Source organism: Acartia tonsa, chromosome 4 (assembly GCF_053477335.1).
Source record: "Acartia tonsa isolate MP-2025a chromosome 4, ASM5347733v1, whole genome shotgun sequence".
NCBI lineage: Eukaryota > Metazoa > Arthropoda > Copepoda > Calanoida > Acartiidae > Acartia > Acartia tonsa.
In genome coordinates, this window is record NC_137263.1 from 49,694,228 (window position 1) to 49,712,009 (window position 17,782).

Consider the following 17,782-nt stretch of genomic DNA (forward strand, 5'->3'; position numbering starts at 1 on the left):
ATGAGGATTTTATGCCTAAAGTTACTACAGAACTGGTGGTAAGCTCTGTGGAGAGTATTACTGAGGTCATTACAAGCACGGCTGCGCCCCAAGTTACCCTAGAGGCCATGGGATTGAAATCTCTGGGTACAGAGACAAGGTGAAGTCAATATACAAATTTTGAATATTTTTTTATAAAATCAATTAAATTCATATGTTAAAGCTTTATATATTTAGTTATTCCAATGACTTGAACTTGGAAAAGATATTGGTGGACCCACAATTTGTGTGGGTTATTGTTTTGTCGCAAGTGTTCATTGTGTTGGTCATGCTACTGTTAGTATGTCTGTCTTGCACAGGTGAGTGACAATAAAATATTTTTTTACAGGCCAAGTTAAGTTAAAATTTTAACAAATAGAAATTTTTAATTGATTTAAATATTAACATTTGGCTTTAAATCTCTCAAATATATTAATTGTTTTGATTTGTGAGAAAGCTTATCTGATTGTTTATCTTTAAAAGAAATGGGGGGGGGGTAAAATTCGTTTTTAAAAGGGGAAGCCTTAGTTATAGTTTAATTTCTAGGGGGGAAACATTTTAAAACACAGAAATATATAATTACATATGTTTTTTGTAATTTAGACAAATTTTTGATTTTTTTTTAGAACGATTAATTATTTTAAAACTTAATTATATATATGATTTTTTATAAATAAAATCCTTATCATATGTGCATAATTGAACGCGGCATTCTGCGCTCTGAATCAAAACAATGAATAGATAGATAGTAGCCGCCATATGAATGATGTTTCATATTATTAAATTATCTCTTGTGTGTTTATTTGTATCCTTGATTAGCTTTAATAAAATGATTGATATATGACTTGTGTTGCAAATTATTAAGTGTTTGATATGCTTTTCAGAGAACCTTAAAATGCATAGTGGACGTGTGAGGGTGGATTATAAAAAGTGGTGGGAGGAAATTATGGGAAATAACCCTTCGCCTGGGACAACTGCTTTCCCATTTCTGCCTAGTAATTCCAGTTATCCCTTCCCTGATGGGGATCCCTCTATTCCTATCACACCGATTATTCCAACTCAAGTAACCACCCCGGGACCTGCGACAAGTGCCACTATTAAAATAAGAGAAGTGGAATTAATCTTGGAGGGATTTTTTAGTGGGGTTGGAGGCTGTTTTTTCATAGCTTTGATGGCTTTTGGCATAATTTTAATGTGAGTATTTATTATTTTCTTAGCACGACTTTTATTATACATTTTTTTTTTAATAGGTAGGTAATCCTTATCATTGACATAAGAAAATTTTCCCTTTCTATATAAAAGTGTAAATGTATAAGTGTATATAATGTTATATTGGCTTTCCCCCTGCATTCCCACAATGTAGTGGGTTAATAGTTTTTATATGCTCTGTTTTTCAGTCAGAGGAGGAGGTCAGGGGCTCAGGCACCCTTAGGCCAATCATCGACTGTGGCCAGACCGAGTTTAACGGGCTCCCCCGACTTACAAGCTCCAGCTCCGCAGGTAGGCAACAGCAGCCCTGGTGGTGTCCCCGCGGACAACTCGGCCTCACCTCCCCACCAGCGACCTACTGTGCCGAAGCCACCCCCCTCTGTATCAAGAACAACAGAGAACAGGGGGGGTTTAGCCAATGTTCAGACACCCTTGAAGGTATTATATTATTTTTTTAGAAAAGAGATAATTATTTTCTTTAGCCAAAGTTATCTTTTCCTAGGTAGATATTTCAGTATAAAAGTCTTGCTGGAAAATAATCATAAAATTTTTAAGATTAATGGTGACTGTTTATTTAGAAGTTTTATTTTCAACATATCAATTTAAGAATATTATTTTTTTTAGGAACGGTTGTATGATGAATTAAGATCTCCTCCTATTCGAGTACAGCCTCCAGCCACAAATATAATGGAAAATGCAATTCCTCTAAAAACTTTTAAGACGAATGAAACTTCTCCAGTGATTAATAATCCTGTGAGTAAGGCAGGGGAGTTTGTTTTGATTGATTTGGGGAGTGATAATGCTGAAAAATCTAAAGCTGAGGAGCCCACAGATAGTGGTCTTGGTGAAGATCCGGCTAGTTTAAACAACACCATGATTTTTCGAGGAAACAACGATCCCTCTGCATCCCTGGTAACCTCTAGCCTAAGACCCAGTGCACCATCCCCTTCATTTACCTCCACCCCTCCATTCAGCTCCACTCTTAACCCATTTTTAAGTATCAACAAGATCCCACGTTCTCCAGATGGGAGTGAGTTTCAAGGTTATAGTACCCTACAGGTGAGCATTACACTTAAAGTCAATTTGCAATATTAAATCTAGTCAAGGATAGCTATTAGGTTAGAGTTTTGTTTACTTTTAATCTGTACTAACAAGTTTTGTGATATTATCATTCTTTACCTGATAAGAACCTGTGGATGTGTACAAAGGTTGATTTCTGTTTAAGACTATCTGCTTATTAGTAAAATTGTTTACCTTGGCTTTATTGTAGGGCACACCTGAACAGCTGGTCAGGTTAAGAGAGTACCTGCAGGATTCGCAGGAGATCCAGGATTACGTGCGCCCTCTCATAACAGAAGAAGCTGATGCTAGGCAGTCGACTCCCTTCGATCCAAGAATGAGATCTAGGCTGCCGAGAAGAAGTGCTCAACGGTTCCAGAGTTTAAATGAGGTTGAGTTGGGTCGAAAAAAATAATTTATGCTAGACATTAATCCTTAAATGGTAGTTTATTTTTCATAAAATTTAAGGTTTTATCCTTATTGTTTACTCAAATATGGAGAGAATTTTAATTTTTGTGATAACCTTCAGAGGATTTTTTTTGGTTGTCTAAAACAAGGATCTCCTAAGGTTTTATGTCTATCTATTATTTAATTAATCACAATTGTGTAATTTCTTCGAGCATTTTTTTACTATATTATTTTCTGATTTCAAATTAACCATTTCCGAATGTGATACTTGACGTGATAAAGCTGAATTATCAATTATGTGAATATTATATGAAAGCTGATTCATTTGGAGCTTTTATTTTACAGTAAAGTATTTTATGTATTACTTGTTGCAATTAAAGATACCTGATATAAGTTACCTGATATGATCTCAAAGGCTTGTTTAATATTAAGCACCTTGATTAATTAACTCGTGATATTATAATTATGCTTAAAGTAAGTTAAATTATTATGAAAGCTGATTCATTTGGAGCTTTTATTTTACAGTAAAGTATTTTATTTATTACTTGTTGCAATTAAAGATACCTGATATAAGTTACCCGATATGATCTCAAAGGCTTGTTTAATATTAAGCACCTTGATTAATTAACTCGTGATATTATAATTATGCTTAAAGTAAGTCAAATTATTTGTCAAATTATAAACTTTTGTCAGAGACAGATTAATTCTGTGATATGCAAAGTTATAGTCTTTTTTTTTTAGATCTGGTTCCTTTCTAAGCTTTTTTTAATTCAAATGTACCCAAATTGACTAACCTTTAATTTTTTTACATCATATGCTACAAAGTGGATAATTTTAAACTCATATGTACAACATTTTTGAAAAGGCTATATATATCTTTGCTATATTGAAATATTTTATTAAAATCCTATTACAAACAAACTACTATGTAAATACGCTTTTGTTTTCTTGTATAATTTTATAACTAAATATGTAGCTGCGCTACGTTTCTTCGTTATGTAATTACTAAAGCAAGCTGTGGCATTATTAGTTTTTGGCTTTTTTTATTTATTTTTTAATAGCTGCTACGCTGTTTAAGTTATGCTTGTACATTTAATCCTGTTTAATATTTGGCCCTTAATTATGTTATTTTAGAAAATTATAAATGTTGGAAAATTTTCCGTGCCAATAGGTTTTTTTATTTTCAGACTAAAGACTGCTAAAATTTCTTATGGATATATAAAATGTGGCGAAAAAAATGGTGTGAGAAAAAAAATGAGATACTTGTTCTGCTCTTTACAGGTTAACTACTTTTTATGGATTAAATTTATAAACTTATGATTTATAACATATTAACTAAGGGTTGTCACTACATTTTTTTAAACCCTTTAAATTTTTATTTTAACAAATTTTAAAATTCCTTGAAAAAGGCAATATCGATTATTGTACTTGTCAGGCATTTTCTTTAAACTAAATTATTCTATTGTAAGAAAACCACTTATGTCCCCTTTATCTTGAGGAAGGGTAAGAATAGAGATAAATTAGAGCAATAAATAATAAGTTGTTTATAAAATAATTTTGCTTAGATTAACTTAATCTAATTTAGAAGAATAGAGAAATTTATAATTTGATATTCTGCTACTTTTCCTTCCCCAAAAAAAAATTTTTAATTAGTCTAATAATTAGGGAATTTTACATTCGAGCAGTTTTCATAATGAGCAATAATTATACAAAAGTAGTAGGATGTTTAAGTCTAATTAGAGTTAGGTTTATGCGTATATTATGTATATACGAGGATATTTGTTTATTACCCCGTTTTTGTAACTTATATATTGTATTTGAAATGACACGATTTTAAGGTACATTTCAGTGGTAACATGTTTTAATTGGAAATTTCGCGGTTTTATATGACGGTTATTAAAATGGTACATTTTATTGAAAACATTGATGAGATGTAACAATAGTTTATATTTTGAGTGTTTTGGTTATATCATAGATAGGTCCTTATGCTAATACCATATAATTTATTTACACATGAAAATTTTACGAGGACAGAATTTACATTTATTTTATGTTACATTATAATTGTAGCATTTAGTTGCTATAGAATTAAAATTATATACTTTTATAATGTTTATTTAATAATTTTTTAAGGCCGTTAAACGGCTATTTTATTAACATTTGCAATAACAATAAAAGCATTTTATTAGATATAGATATGTTACTTAGGTAATGATATTATATAGTTGATTATTATAATCTTTACAGACAAATGTGTGAAGGGTAATGAACCTTTTAAATCAGGGGGGGGGGGAAGGTATTAGGTAATGATTAAGGATTAGCATCCTTCCTCCCTGAGAAGAAAGAGGTCTTATACACATGGTTAATTTAAAGCAATAATAAAATGTTATTTTTTGATTTTTTCTTCAAGATTTTATATGAACCTTATGGATTATAGATTACGTTAGATAAGTTTTAGCTGTTAATAGCATTGTTTAGGGGGCTAATTTAAACTGATGCAGTAACAATTATAGTAGTATTTTAACTAAGAAGATAACAATATACAGCTCTTTATAATGGTTTAGTTGTCTAAGCTGTTAAGACGGCTTATTTAAGATATGTTTGTTAACAATTATAATAATATTTACAAGAGTGTGGTATTATACCAATTATTGTATAGTTGTTTTTTATTATTTTATATTATGCTTTATGTACAGCATATTCAAGATTATTGATGATGGCTTGTATGAACGATATGAAGGTATAACTTTAATAATGCATATTTTTAGTTCACTTTGTATTTGTCTAGTAGACGTGTTGTAAAAGGTTTTGAGTCGTATATAGGATTTAGTGCCTTATTTGCAAATGAATCTTCATACAAGATCGTCACGATATTATTTTTATATAGTAAAACTTTGTTAGGTTCTAATGTAATAATCATTTCGGTTTTTTGAAATGATTTGTATAGCAAGGTTTTGTTTGTAATATAACATTGTTCTGCTGTTAGGGTGACAAAATAAGGAAGATTAATGCTTGAAAATTTAAATATATATTTTGTATCTGTAGTATTTAAAATGTGATTAAAACGCATAGTTATGTTTGAAATATACTTGAAAGCCTTTGCTGTTTCGCGAGGCAGCTTCTTTCTTTGAAGAAGGAGATCAAGTAAGTAGTTACAAACTGATTCAGTTTCGAATTTCAGATAGTTCATATCCAATTGTTGGTCCATACTAGTTATAATATCTCCAGTTTCGAACTTTAGATAGTTCATACCCATTGGTTGGTCCATACTAGTTTTAATATATATATTATAAATGATTATTGTAAGAGATGGTACTTAATAAATTGCGTATTTGTTAGGGACCCGTAAATATACAATAGATGCGGATTATGAGATTAAATAGTTGTATTTACAAATATTTTATTTACCCAGGTTGATGGTTATGCTATGGAATTTGGTTTTTTGTACAAAAATTTTTTTAGTAAAATTATTTTTTATTGCAATACAAGGTTGTTAACAAATTGTTAAAAATGCGAAACTTTATATTTTTTTCGATTTTTTTGACGATTTTTCTCGGCCCTATTTCGTAAAAATCGGTCAAATTCTTTAGGTTTATGTTTTTGGCACTTAAAGGAGAGTGATCTTATAGTGATAATGATTAGAAAAAATGCGAACGAAATGGCAGTTGCCATTATGAATATTGGATAGTTATCAGTGAGAAGTTGGTCAATGTTCGAGAAATCGTATCGAATTTCATATGTGTTACGATTTTTGAGCGAAATTTCATATTGTTGTGCTTTCGTCAAATTGGTGAATGTGTATTTGAAAGTTTGTGTATCGTTAAATGATATATTATCGTAATAATGGGAATTAATTGTGATCGTTCCATTGAATTCAAGATAGACAGGTAAGTTATTGGTTGAAAGCGTGACATTGGTATCATTTTTGAACTGCTTGTTGAGTGTATCCAAATCTGTTTGTGATAAGCGATAAAGAAGTATTCCTTTAGCTGTTTTGTGAAATTGTTTGTAATTAGGTATGAATTGACATGTTTCAATAACATTAGTTGCATTTATAAAGTTGGGAAAATTTTCATTAAGATTATTTAGACATTGTTCGTTTGTATTGACGTTACCCAATTTAATTTGTGTCGGTGTGAACAATTGTTCTATTTTACTTGTATTTTGATTTAAAATATAGTTATGTTCCAAAGACATATTATTATAAGGAATCGCATAAAATCTACGATATTTAATGGGTTTTTTGAGTATATTTTGATTTATGATACATATTACATTTTGATTATCATCTAGATAAGTTCCTAGAATGTTGAAGTCCAGATCGATGGCATCATTCTGTTCTTCGGGCAGTAAATACTGTTGAATGTAATTAGTTTTTACCTTATGGTAGGTTAACTGTATTACTGTGTAGAAATCGTTTAAAGTTTCAACTACTTGTTCCGCGTCGGTGTTTAAGTCTTCATATATTGACAAAAATTTTGAGAATTTTTCTACGTCTGCTTTAAGTGTGTCGATGGTTTTAGATTTCATCAAGAGTTCTAATTGAACTCCTGTTATTTGAATGTTTCTAATTTTTTGTTGCAGCGAAGATTTATCAAGTTCAATCGTAATGTTATTTTCCGTATTTATATGTGTGGGTATGGTCTTTAAGGTTTTAACTAACTCTTTATGTTTTGTTTGCAAATCGTTTACTTTTGATGTGAGCATGAAAAAGTCTCCGGCTTGTATGTAGACACTTTCCATGTGGAGTTTTTCCCATACTTTCATAAAAATCTCAGATGTATTCGTGACAATGTCAGGAATGTTAAATGTCACCTCAGTGATAATTTCTTCTTGATACTTATAGTATGTTTTGATGGTATCATCAGAGTGAAAGAAGGTGAAGAGGTTGGTTGGGTGTAAAAGGTTGGATAGTAAGATGGCAGTGAATGTGATACACTTAAACATTCTAAATTTGTTCTATTTAAAAAACTTATGTTGCGTTGGAGGTGTCACCAAAGGTGACCCTTTTTGCCATACTTCGCGTTGTCACACGATTGTCATCTTCATCATCATCAATATCAAGTTCGTTTTCCTCTTCTGGTATGAAGGGTAACGGTGGTAGGAAATCTTCATTTATTAGTTTTTCATCTTCTTTTATATTATCTTCAAATTGCTCAACCTTAAAATCTTCTACCTTAAGGAGATCTTCAAGTTGTTGTTCAGTAATTTCGTATACTTCTTGCTGACAGATTTTAAGAACTTCTGGTGGTAGGTGTTCAAATTCTTCAGAGAATTTAACATATTTCTTAATGTCATCTTTATGTCTGTTCAAAACTATTCCATCAGATAATCGTTGAAGAAGAACAGTGGCTGGTCTGTCGTATATAATGACAAACGGAGTGTTATAAAACTTTGAGCGTAAAGGTTTTGTTGATCCTGGTGTGATGGATCGATCCTTCATGAAAACAAAGTCCCCTACAGCAAATTTTCTAAGGACTCGTGTTCTGTTTCGTCTTTCAGTTCTATTGTCTCGTTCTTTAACAATTCGATCTTGACATTCTTGAAGTATTTTCTTTAGTTGGATATTTTTCTTTTCTAAATCTAGTTGGTGACTTTGAATAATAGGATGAAGTTTTGGTAGATTTAAGTGATCGAGATATCCTGTTGAAAGGTGAGTATTTTGTCCGAATATAATTTCATAGGGAGAAAATTTACTTTTCACAATCTTAGAGGAGTTGTGAAGATGTGAAACTATTGGTGCCATTAGTGACCAATTTAGATTACTTTCAATGGTGAGATACTTTCGCATGGCTTGTTTAAAAACACGAACCATGACTTCTATGCTTCCATGCGATTGTGGTGAATAAGCGCTGGAGTAAATCATTTCAACATTTAGTAATGCTAAGGTTGATATTGTATCTTTGCTTGAGAATAGTTTCCCGTTATCTGAGTAGATTTGACGAGGATGAAAAATTTGATAGACATTGGTTACAAATACATGTATAAATTCTTCTGCGGTTTTGGTTCTCATTGGAATGAGTATCATGAAATTGGAAATTGGGTCTTTAACTAGAAGGACATTTTGAAATTTAGATTGTTGTCCAGATGGTCCCATATTTTCCATAAGATCCATATATAAAACTTCACATGCATCTGAAGTTAGAGGAAAGGGTCTAAGTTTATTCTGTCGTGATTGATAGTTACAAAGTTGGCATGCGAAACATGATCTACTAAACTTTTTACAGAGTTGTCCTAAATCTTTATGATAATAGTTTTCTAAAATGGCAATCATGCGTTCATATCCTGCATGATTTGAAGTTAAATGTGACATTGATATGTAGGCCGCAATTAATGATTCTGGGATCATTAATTTTGCATGTGTAGATTGTTTTTGTATGTATAATATTCCATGGTTTAATGTGTAACTGACATCATCCTTAGTCAGTTGGTGATTTGGTGCTATTGCGCACTCATCGTACAAGTCTTTTAGTTCGGTTTGTTGTTTTTGAATAATTGTTTCTAAAGTTAAAATCTTCTCCAAAGCCTTTATGGGATTGTATATGTGCGTTACGTTTCGCTTTGAGTACTTTAACGCTACATCTATAGTTGCAATTTGATGGGTAGGGAGTTTTTGACGTTCCTTCTTGTCCACGCAATATTCAAGAAATTGATCGTTTTCTCGTACCCAATTTATCCATTCGTTGATGGTGAAGGTCCTATCCTTAGGTATGTAATCATCTAGAAGATTATTCACATATCGAGGTAGTTGAAGTCGTGTTAGTTGAGGTTTTGGCACATCAAAACGTCTTGTAAGAAAGTCACTTGGATTTTTAAGAGTACTTATAAAGGCAAGTTTTATTTGAGGAAAGCTACCAGTTATCTTCTTTCCCCAATTGACAAGTTTTGTTATACTTTCTGTAACATCTTGATGATAAAGAAAATACAACGGTTTTGAGTCAACCAGAGCTAGAAGTTCATCTCCTCCAACAAGCTTTTTACACGCTGCTAAGGAGTTCAGTAGTGAGAATAATTCCAAATCTAGAATTTTGAGCTTTCTCATATCTTCGCTAATAGTTTTTGAGTAATAAAGGATTATCTCAAGAGATCCTCTATGACGAGCAAGTGAGTATTCACTGTATGCATCTAAAAGTGTTGGTCTTACTACGAGTCTTCCTTTTACCTGGTATAGTAGAAAGAAAAATGGGGGTTTCTTCCCTGCTTCAAATGACAAAATTTGGTTTCCATCGTGTACCGTAGTAGAATTTACAACCTTCATAGTGCGGTGAAGTACGTTCGCAAGGATTTGAAAGATGTATAGTTTGTCATCTATGAGCAAGCGTCCGTTTCTGATATTCTCAGTATAGTTGTTTAATTGTTGTTTATCATTTCGGAATTGCCCATTTAGAAGTTGGTGCTTGACAATAGATTTATTTATTTTGTCAGCTACATCCATGCAGAGTTGATTATAATCCTGGGAACATCTATGTGCTACTATCATACTTTTCAAACAAACACCCAATGAGTTCTCCATGTCGTCATAGCCAAAGTTCTTATCGGTAAGATAGTCAAACTCAGGCGGGTCTGACATTTCAAGATTAGAGAGATACTCTTTAGGAGTTTCGTTCTCATGCATAAGTCGTATAGGTCTGCACGGTAATTTTGCATCAAAGATGATTCTATGGGTTTTGTCATCAAAGTATAGGAAACTAGGTATAATTTCTTTAGGATTTTTGGCAGGAACAACTTGAAGCAATACGGCCGAAAAGCAAGCTGACCTTTCACTAGCTGCATCTGTGCACAGAATTTTAGGTGCACCTGGGAGTACAATTCGACTATACAGTGGTGCAGCAGTAAGTTGTTGCTTTAGGGCTTCGAAAGCATCACGTTGTTCTTGAGTAGCTGTAAAAACCTTGAGCCTTGTTGATGTTAAAGGTGAGAGTTTACCTACATGTTGTAATACATTGAATCCTAAACCTATTCTCAGTGAGTTGACGGTTCCGATAAATTTTCTCATTCCCTTTGGATTAACAGGAAAATTAAGAAGTTTTACCTTTTGAACACGTTTTGGGTCGGCGATGCAGAAGTTATTGCTTATGATCCATCCAAGCCAGTTTATTTTTGATTTGGCAATGACTGCTTTTGACATATCAAATTTACCATTGTGGAATGCTACTCGTTTTACTACTTCTTTTAAAAGTTTGAAGTGCTCGTCTAAAGTTTGTTGCCATGTACTTTGACCCTTGGAGGACATTATAAGATCATCATAGTAGGTACGACACCCTTTTAGTGTGTCTGGTACCATGATTGGAAGGTTTTCGTCATTAGTTTCAATTTTACCATTCTTGTCTTTCAATGGAGTATACTGTAACATTTTGTCACAATACCTGTCTAAGATATTGGGACTTACGTTCATCCCCGTAGGAAGACGAGTGAAGTAAAATGAACCAAATTGGCAAACGAACTGAGTTAACGGTTGTGATTCTTTTGAGATCCCGATAGAGTTAAATGCATTTTTAAGGTCTAAACTTGAAAATAGAATACAATCACGAAGCTCGTTTAGAATTTCTGCAAAGTTAGGTATACTAATTGCTTCACGTGCAATACACTCGTTGATTAATTTAAAATCGACCACTAGTCTAGCAGAACTTGCTTCATTTGCTCTTTTAACAAGAAAGGCAGGAGATGCAAAGTCAGGAATATCTCCACCTGCACAGGATGCCTTAATTATAACCTCCTGTTTGAGCAGAGCTTCCAGTATATCTCGCATCATTTGCGCTTCCATTGGGGGATTGTGATAAATTTTCTTATACTTTGGTAGAGTGACATTAGGCTTCAACCGAATTGTATAGTATCCCAAAGTATCGCTTATTCGTCCTGTGTCTAAAGAGTGTCTGGCTATTACGCTAGGATATGTGTCAATAAATATATCCTTAACGTACGGCCAGATGTCAGGATCGTAATCTTCTTCCTTGACAATATCGCTAGGTTTTTGAACAAGAGCTGGTATGGTGAGTCCATCTGGTACCATATCGTCATGTGTGACGGATGGTAGATTGTCATAAAAACCCAGTTGGATGGTCTCTTTGGGATCATAGTATGTATCAATTTCTGCTTGGCTTTTGTTGTGTGCTGTTTCTTTTACAGGAAATCGTTCTTCTGTAAGGGATTTATCAAGAGTGTCAACATCATTGTCGATTGCTTCTCCATTCGCCGGAAAGTGTGGGGATTCAGGGAAGCGTACGTGAATGTTATATAGTTTACTAGGAACTCCTCCAGATGTACCTGGTCCTAGATTTGGTAAATTGTCTAATACAACTTCCTTAATTGAAATCTCATTTTCGAATGGTAGATGACATTCTTGAAGGATGTGTGATCTATCTTTAATCAACTGTCTAATTGTATGCTCCTTTACCTCTCGTGTTTCAGTATGATTATCGCATAGTTCCACTGATGCTCGAATGGCTCCCTTGAATGAGTCATTGCTTATGTTCTTGACAAGTGCCATGGCTATAAGCTCTCCATCCTTTTCATATACAACCGAGGTTGAAGGTTGAATTTTAAGGGATGGCTGACTATAGTATGGTATATAGTCTTCTGTTAGAAGAACTTTGTCATCAAGTGTAACTGCTGTGGCTGGTGATATTATGAATTGGATGGGTTTAACTTCCTTTGGTCTTAAATAGTTAGTATACCCATAGCAGTATGATAGTTCTGCATCTGAGTAGTAATATGAAAGGGCAGTAGTGTTATTTTCTTTCATATTGATTAGCTGGGGAACTTGTTCTCCGCTAATCTCTATCCAATTCATGTTTAATCCTAGTGCTCCCAGCATTTTAAGTGGCATTATCATAGGCGTACTACTTTGGCCTGGACTGTCAACAATGTACATGTTGATGTCCACCTTCAGTTGACCCTTAAGGTGACTGATTTTCATTTTGATGGTTCCCATAATTGGAATTGGAGTTTTCGTATAGGATTGTAATCTTGCCTTTGAAGGTACAAGTTTTGAGAGGAGGTAAGATTCGCTACATTCCGAAAATAATCTTAGAAAGTAGTCTTTTTGGCAAATAGGTAGATCTGCTCCACTATCTAAAAGTGTTACAGCTCTGTGTACATTGGCATGTCCTAAATTTAGATTAATAGGAAGGTATAATTTCCTTCCAATGTCATGACTAATGTCATTGATAAATAAAGTATCCTTATCATTTTGTCCGTGTCTGTTGACTTGTTTTACGTTAAACCATTTAATATTATACAAAGGTGCGTGGATAGTCTGTAGTTGCTATTGTGGGTTCTTAAATTCTCCAGTTCGGAGTGTTGCCAGGTGCTCTCGGGTGTCACGATCTGGCCACTCCAGAAGTCCTTGGGCCCTGAGTCTCTTCATAATAGGCCTATTGGGACAGAATTCTTCAGGATGGAACAGGTTTTCGCCTGACTCCCTCTTGCAAATTCCGCATTTACCTTGGCTAGGGTTCATGGCGACAATGCATCCGTTATCATCCCTGATTTCGTAGCATATGTCCGATGATTTGTGGCTGCCAGTTTTTCCACATAGTTGGCAGTAGAGTTTTCCTGCTAAACCAGTTTTGTTTTGTTGTCCTGTGGGGTTATTATTTCTACGAGTCTGATATCCGTTTCCATAACTGTTATTGTTTGAGTTACGGTTGCTAGCATTATAACGGTTTCCTCCATATGAATTATTTCTAGACCCTCCATTATTGTAATTGTTTCTATTGGAGTTGTATGGATTACCTCCTTGGTTTCGGTAATTGTTTTCTTGTGTGGTTACATACACCTTCTGACTCCTGTTCCTGGGCATACGGTTTGGTTGATTCCTCGGTTGGAGCTTAAAATCTTTATATTTCATATCCTTTTGTTCTGGTTTTCTTCCCGGAGCTCGATTGATCTGATATATGTGCGCGCTTTTGATGGCTCTGGGGTTGAACCTGGGACTGAAATCACTTCTATCTTTTGATCTCTTCAATTTCAGAAATTCCTTATCAATGCTTTCTCCGTATTTAGCCAGTGCCCTGAGCAGGTCAGCGAATGTAGGTATCCTGTTAAGCCTACTATTCAGTTCGTGATAGGTGTTATCTGCCAGTATTTGTACTGAATCAGGCAAGCTTTCCAATAGCGCATTAATACAAAGAGCATCGTACGCTGCCCCTTGAGCGCCCTTTTGGTACCCAAGACAGGCTCTCTGTCCTAGTTTCATTATGTCAGTAGATACGCTATTAAGCGTGGCGCCAATTGGAGGTTGATATTTGTCAAGTGCCTTCTTGGCCACTTTGGGTTTCAATCTGGTATCGAAGGCCATTAGCAGACCTTGGTATATTTCATTCAGTGTTTTACCTGCGTCAATCATGCAGGAGACGGTATCAAAGACTGGACCAGTGCAACAGAGATTGAGATACTCGGTGAACTCTCTTTCGCTAAGGTTACATTTCCTTTGAGCCGCATTCATGTTGGTGAGAAATTCAACTACGGATGGTTGAGAAGGATGGGAAGATCCACTAAACTTCCTTTTCGTAGGGAATGAGTTGTTGGCTGCGGTTATCTTAGATTCTGCATTATTGAGGACATCGTTTTTAGCGAATTTTGTTGGCGGTCGGATAGTCTCTGTCTGGTCATGGTATGAAAGCTCTCGGTCAAGCAGCTTTTGGTTAAGTATATCATCTAAACTGAGGGTCTGTCTATCAAGTTGAGATTCTACCTTGTTGTGTATTTGCTCGTTTACGCTGTCTTTGTATTCGTTGAAATTTTCAATAGTTTCGTCCAGATTGTCAAGATAGGGTATATTAGCTTTCTTCGACAATTCTTTCAGTTGAGCAATGTTACTGAGTAGGATACGTCCCAGACCGTTATCCATGGTTGAAGTGAAAGCCATATCTCCCTTGAGACATTCAATTATATCCTGTAGTGGTTCCCCACGGTTACCTGAGCGGTCTCTCGAGCTCTCTGGAGTAGTAGGTTTGGACCTTTGCGCTCTATCAGTAATTCGTTCAAATTCCACGTAATCATGATTATCCGGATTTTCACCTGATGTTTCAGGTTGAGATTCTTCAGTTAGTTTCGTGGATAGTTCTCTTAAGTTTACCGTTTCGGTTTTTTCCTTTTTATCCTTCTTAAACATGTTGGGCTACTTTATTCTTGATGTGTAAAAATAACGATTTTATAGTGACAAATATTTCCTGAATTAATTTAACGATTATGTCTATAAGTGCTGGATTATATATTAGAATGGCGATCGTTAGGCCAAACAGTGCTAATTTTGCGATACAACACAAAATTGTTCGAAACAAAATTTTTATTTTTTTAAATAGAACACCTGTCTTAATGTTAAGATTTGGTGTTAGATATTTTGTAGATTGATTGATTGATTGATTGATTGATTGCTTTATCAATTGATTGGTGGTTTGTTTGGTTTGGTGATACACGTTATCTAGTAATCTAGATTATATATAGAAATATATATATATATGTATTAAAATGTAAATTTTTTGTACAAATTAGTAAAGTAACCTGGGTTAACCCTCAAAACTAAAGATAATTTCCACCAATGGTTTTACACAGGTTTTACTACTTAGTCATGACTTGATATATTTTTTCAATTAGAATTACTAGTATCTTTACCTTATTACATGTATTATATTTTTTTACGTATTACTATGAGTGCGACTTTTTATAAACATGCATTTATACGATTTATAATTGTTATTTGTTTTGTTTACTACATATATAAGTAAAGGTGTATTTTATTTCTCCATCTTTTTTTATCACAGAATGAGAAGATTATAAATATGTTTATTGTTTAACTATAAGGTATATATTTTTTATCTTTCGTAGAATGTCCCTTTTACATAGGATTTTAAAATAATATACTTAGATTAAAAGAAGTGAGAACAAAACTTTTTAAGTTTATTTTCGATAATTCGCTAATTTTTTATGCTGAGACGCGATATTTGTTAGTTTTTTTTTACATAACTTAAGTTAAATACGTAAATTATGTACATTTTCTTAGATAAGATTTTAATGTACCATTTAAATATAAGTTTTTATAAAACGCAAAATAATTTTGTCTCGGTACTTTCAAATTTGTTTTTATATTTTGATGAGTAGTGCTTATAATAGGATAAACACAGCATGAATTCTACTCAAATAATTCAACACACAGTGGGAATTTGGCGTATTTTATTCTAGATTAGTATTAACCTAAAATAGTTATACTTTTTCTTTTAAACATACTGATTGATAAAATATTACTGAATTCGTTTTTTACAAATTGAATGGTAAAATAATTTATTCATTATAACATTTTATTACCTGTTACTTTGTGTAACTATAAGTTTCTTATGTCTATTTTCACTTTTTTATGTCACTGTGGTTTAAGAGGATTATAAACACAGAACAATTTAGAATATTTATATGTATACATGTGCACTATATAGTATATTGAGTACAGAAGTAAAAGTACAAATATTTACATTTTTAATACATAGCACCCCCTTCTGCTTAGAAAGGAATTTAGACGTTGCACCACATGATTGCGACACACCCCCTAGCTTAAGGTACAAATGTGTTTCTCTATACTTTGGTCGTTGGTTCATTTAAGGGGGAAATGTCACTGTAATGGTTTAAGGCATACACAGACTTGCATGATATTCTAAACAACTATTAATCCGTGCTATTCCAAAAACCACGGAGGGGGGGGGGGGGATTACCCTGGACACTTAATAAGATCTTTCCATCTCTATTTAGTAATAATGTTTCTTTTGTGATAGTAAAACCTATTTTCTTCTAGGCCTACAAAGTGAGATACCTTCCAGAGTTACACAAGAGTGAAAAAAAACTGTGACTAGTGTATAGAAGTTGAAAACTCAGTCCTATAATTCTGGTATCTTCCTAAACAGGTGAGGGTGCTACTTAAAATGAAAATAATCATCCTTGTTGTTAATAAGAAACTAAGATTTCTTTACAATATATACATAGTTTATTTACATATAGGTAAAAGATTAAATGGATATTATAGTTACATACATTAGATACATGAATAGATTTATAGTTTTTTTATTTTGGTTAAAGGCATATAAACGTTAAATAAATATTATAGTTATATATACATGGAAAAAAAAAATACATAGATTTATAGTGGGTTTTTATTTTTATAGAAAGAATAAAGGCATTCTGTACATTGGTCAAGCATAAATCTTTGGATCTTAGGATCCGATTTTGATAAAGTTATTAGATATCTGAAATAAGGTCTAAAACCTGTAAATTTATTCTGGGTTTCAACTATTTCCTGGACCTTTATCAATCTTTTGGCAAAGAAAGTTTTCCGGCTTGCCTTAGGCCGAATTGTTGACTTAAATAAAATAATAAAATCTACTGTTACCAATAGATTAGTTAGGTTCGAGTCTATAAAGCAATTACCCTCACTAGAGTGAGCCAAATCCTGGGGAGGGATAATTTCATTAGGTAGTTCTAAAAAGGCTGCCAGTTCGGCATCGGTCCAATCTAAAATACCTTCCATTTTATATATATATTTTTTTCCTAGATTATGTGTTGAGAGGAGACTGAGATGTGAATCTCGTTAGTGTTCAAATAGAACTGCTTTACTCAAGGTGAGGTTTCCTTTTTATAGTAAAATTTTAAGGCCTAAAAATAGAAGTGGGTAAAGGAGGGGGGTTGTGTATTTTTATTAGAAATGAAAATTCCAATTTTCCTAAATAAGTACTTTACATAATACTAGAATTCAGTTCTTACAATTTGGGTCACAAAAGGGAAGTGAGAGAAGGTTAGAGATGTCCTTTATATTGATGAATCATAAAAGTTGAATAAACTATTTAAATAAAAGACATATCTAGATTTCCCGTGTTTAACCAAAAGGGGGGGGGGGCGTGGGGGAATGTCAATCTACTTGAATAACAAAATAAATCTTACTCTGAATTTTCAAATAAACAAATTTTTAGATAAGTGGATTTTACTTTTATCATTGCACCATCTTGTGCAAATAAACGTATACTGCTTTTTTTTATAAAAAAAAATTATGATTATGATCACACTAAGAAACAATAGCTACACACACAAACACATACATCTAAACTCA

At 33.3% G+C, this 17,782-nt stretch overlaps 2 protein-coding genes and 1 long non-coding RNA gene across 3 annotated transcripts in view; 2 read left to right on the plus strand and 1 right to left on the minus strand.

Moving 5' to 3' along the window:
* LOC145317611 (deoxyribonuclease-1-like 2) overlaps positions 1–17,782 on the minus strand; it is a 28,112-nt gene that overhangs the window by 8,551 nt on the left and 1,779 nt on the right. The window lies entirely within an intron of this gene.
* On the plus strand, positions 822–2,850 carry LOC145317594 (uncharacterized). The gene is made up of 4 exons (XM_080158739.1): positions 822–1,212; positions 1,416–1,665; positions 1,852–2,286; positions 2,498–2,850. Exons 1-4 carry the CDS (start codon positions 914–916, stop codon positions 2,699–2,701), a joined length of 1,188 nt encoding a protein of 395 aa, XP_080014865.1. The 5' UTR covers positions 822–913; the 3' UTR covers positions 2,702–2,850.
* On the plus strand, positions 3,262–17,355 carry LOC145317595 (uncharacterized). Its single transcript, XR_013879047.1, has 3 exons — positions 3,262–3,975; positions 16,478–16,586; positions 17,231–17,355. It is a non-coding gene; the product is annotated as an uncharacterized LOC145317595 (long non-coding RNA).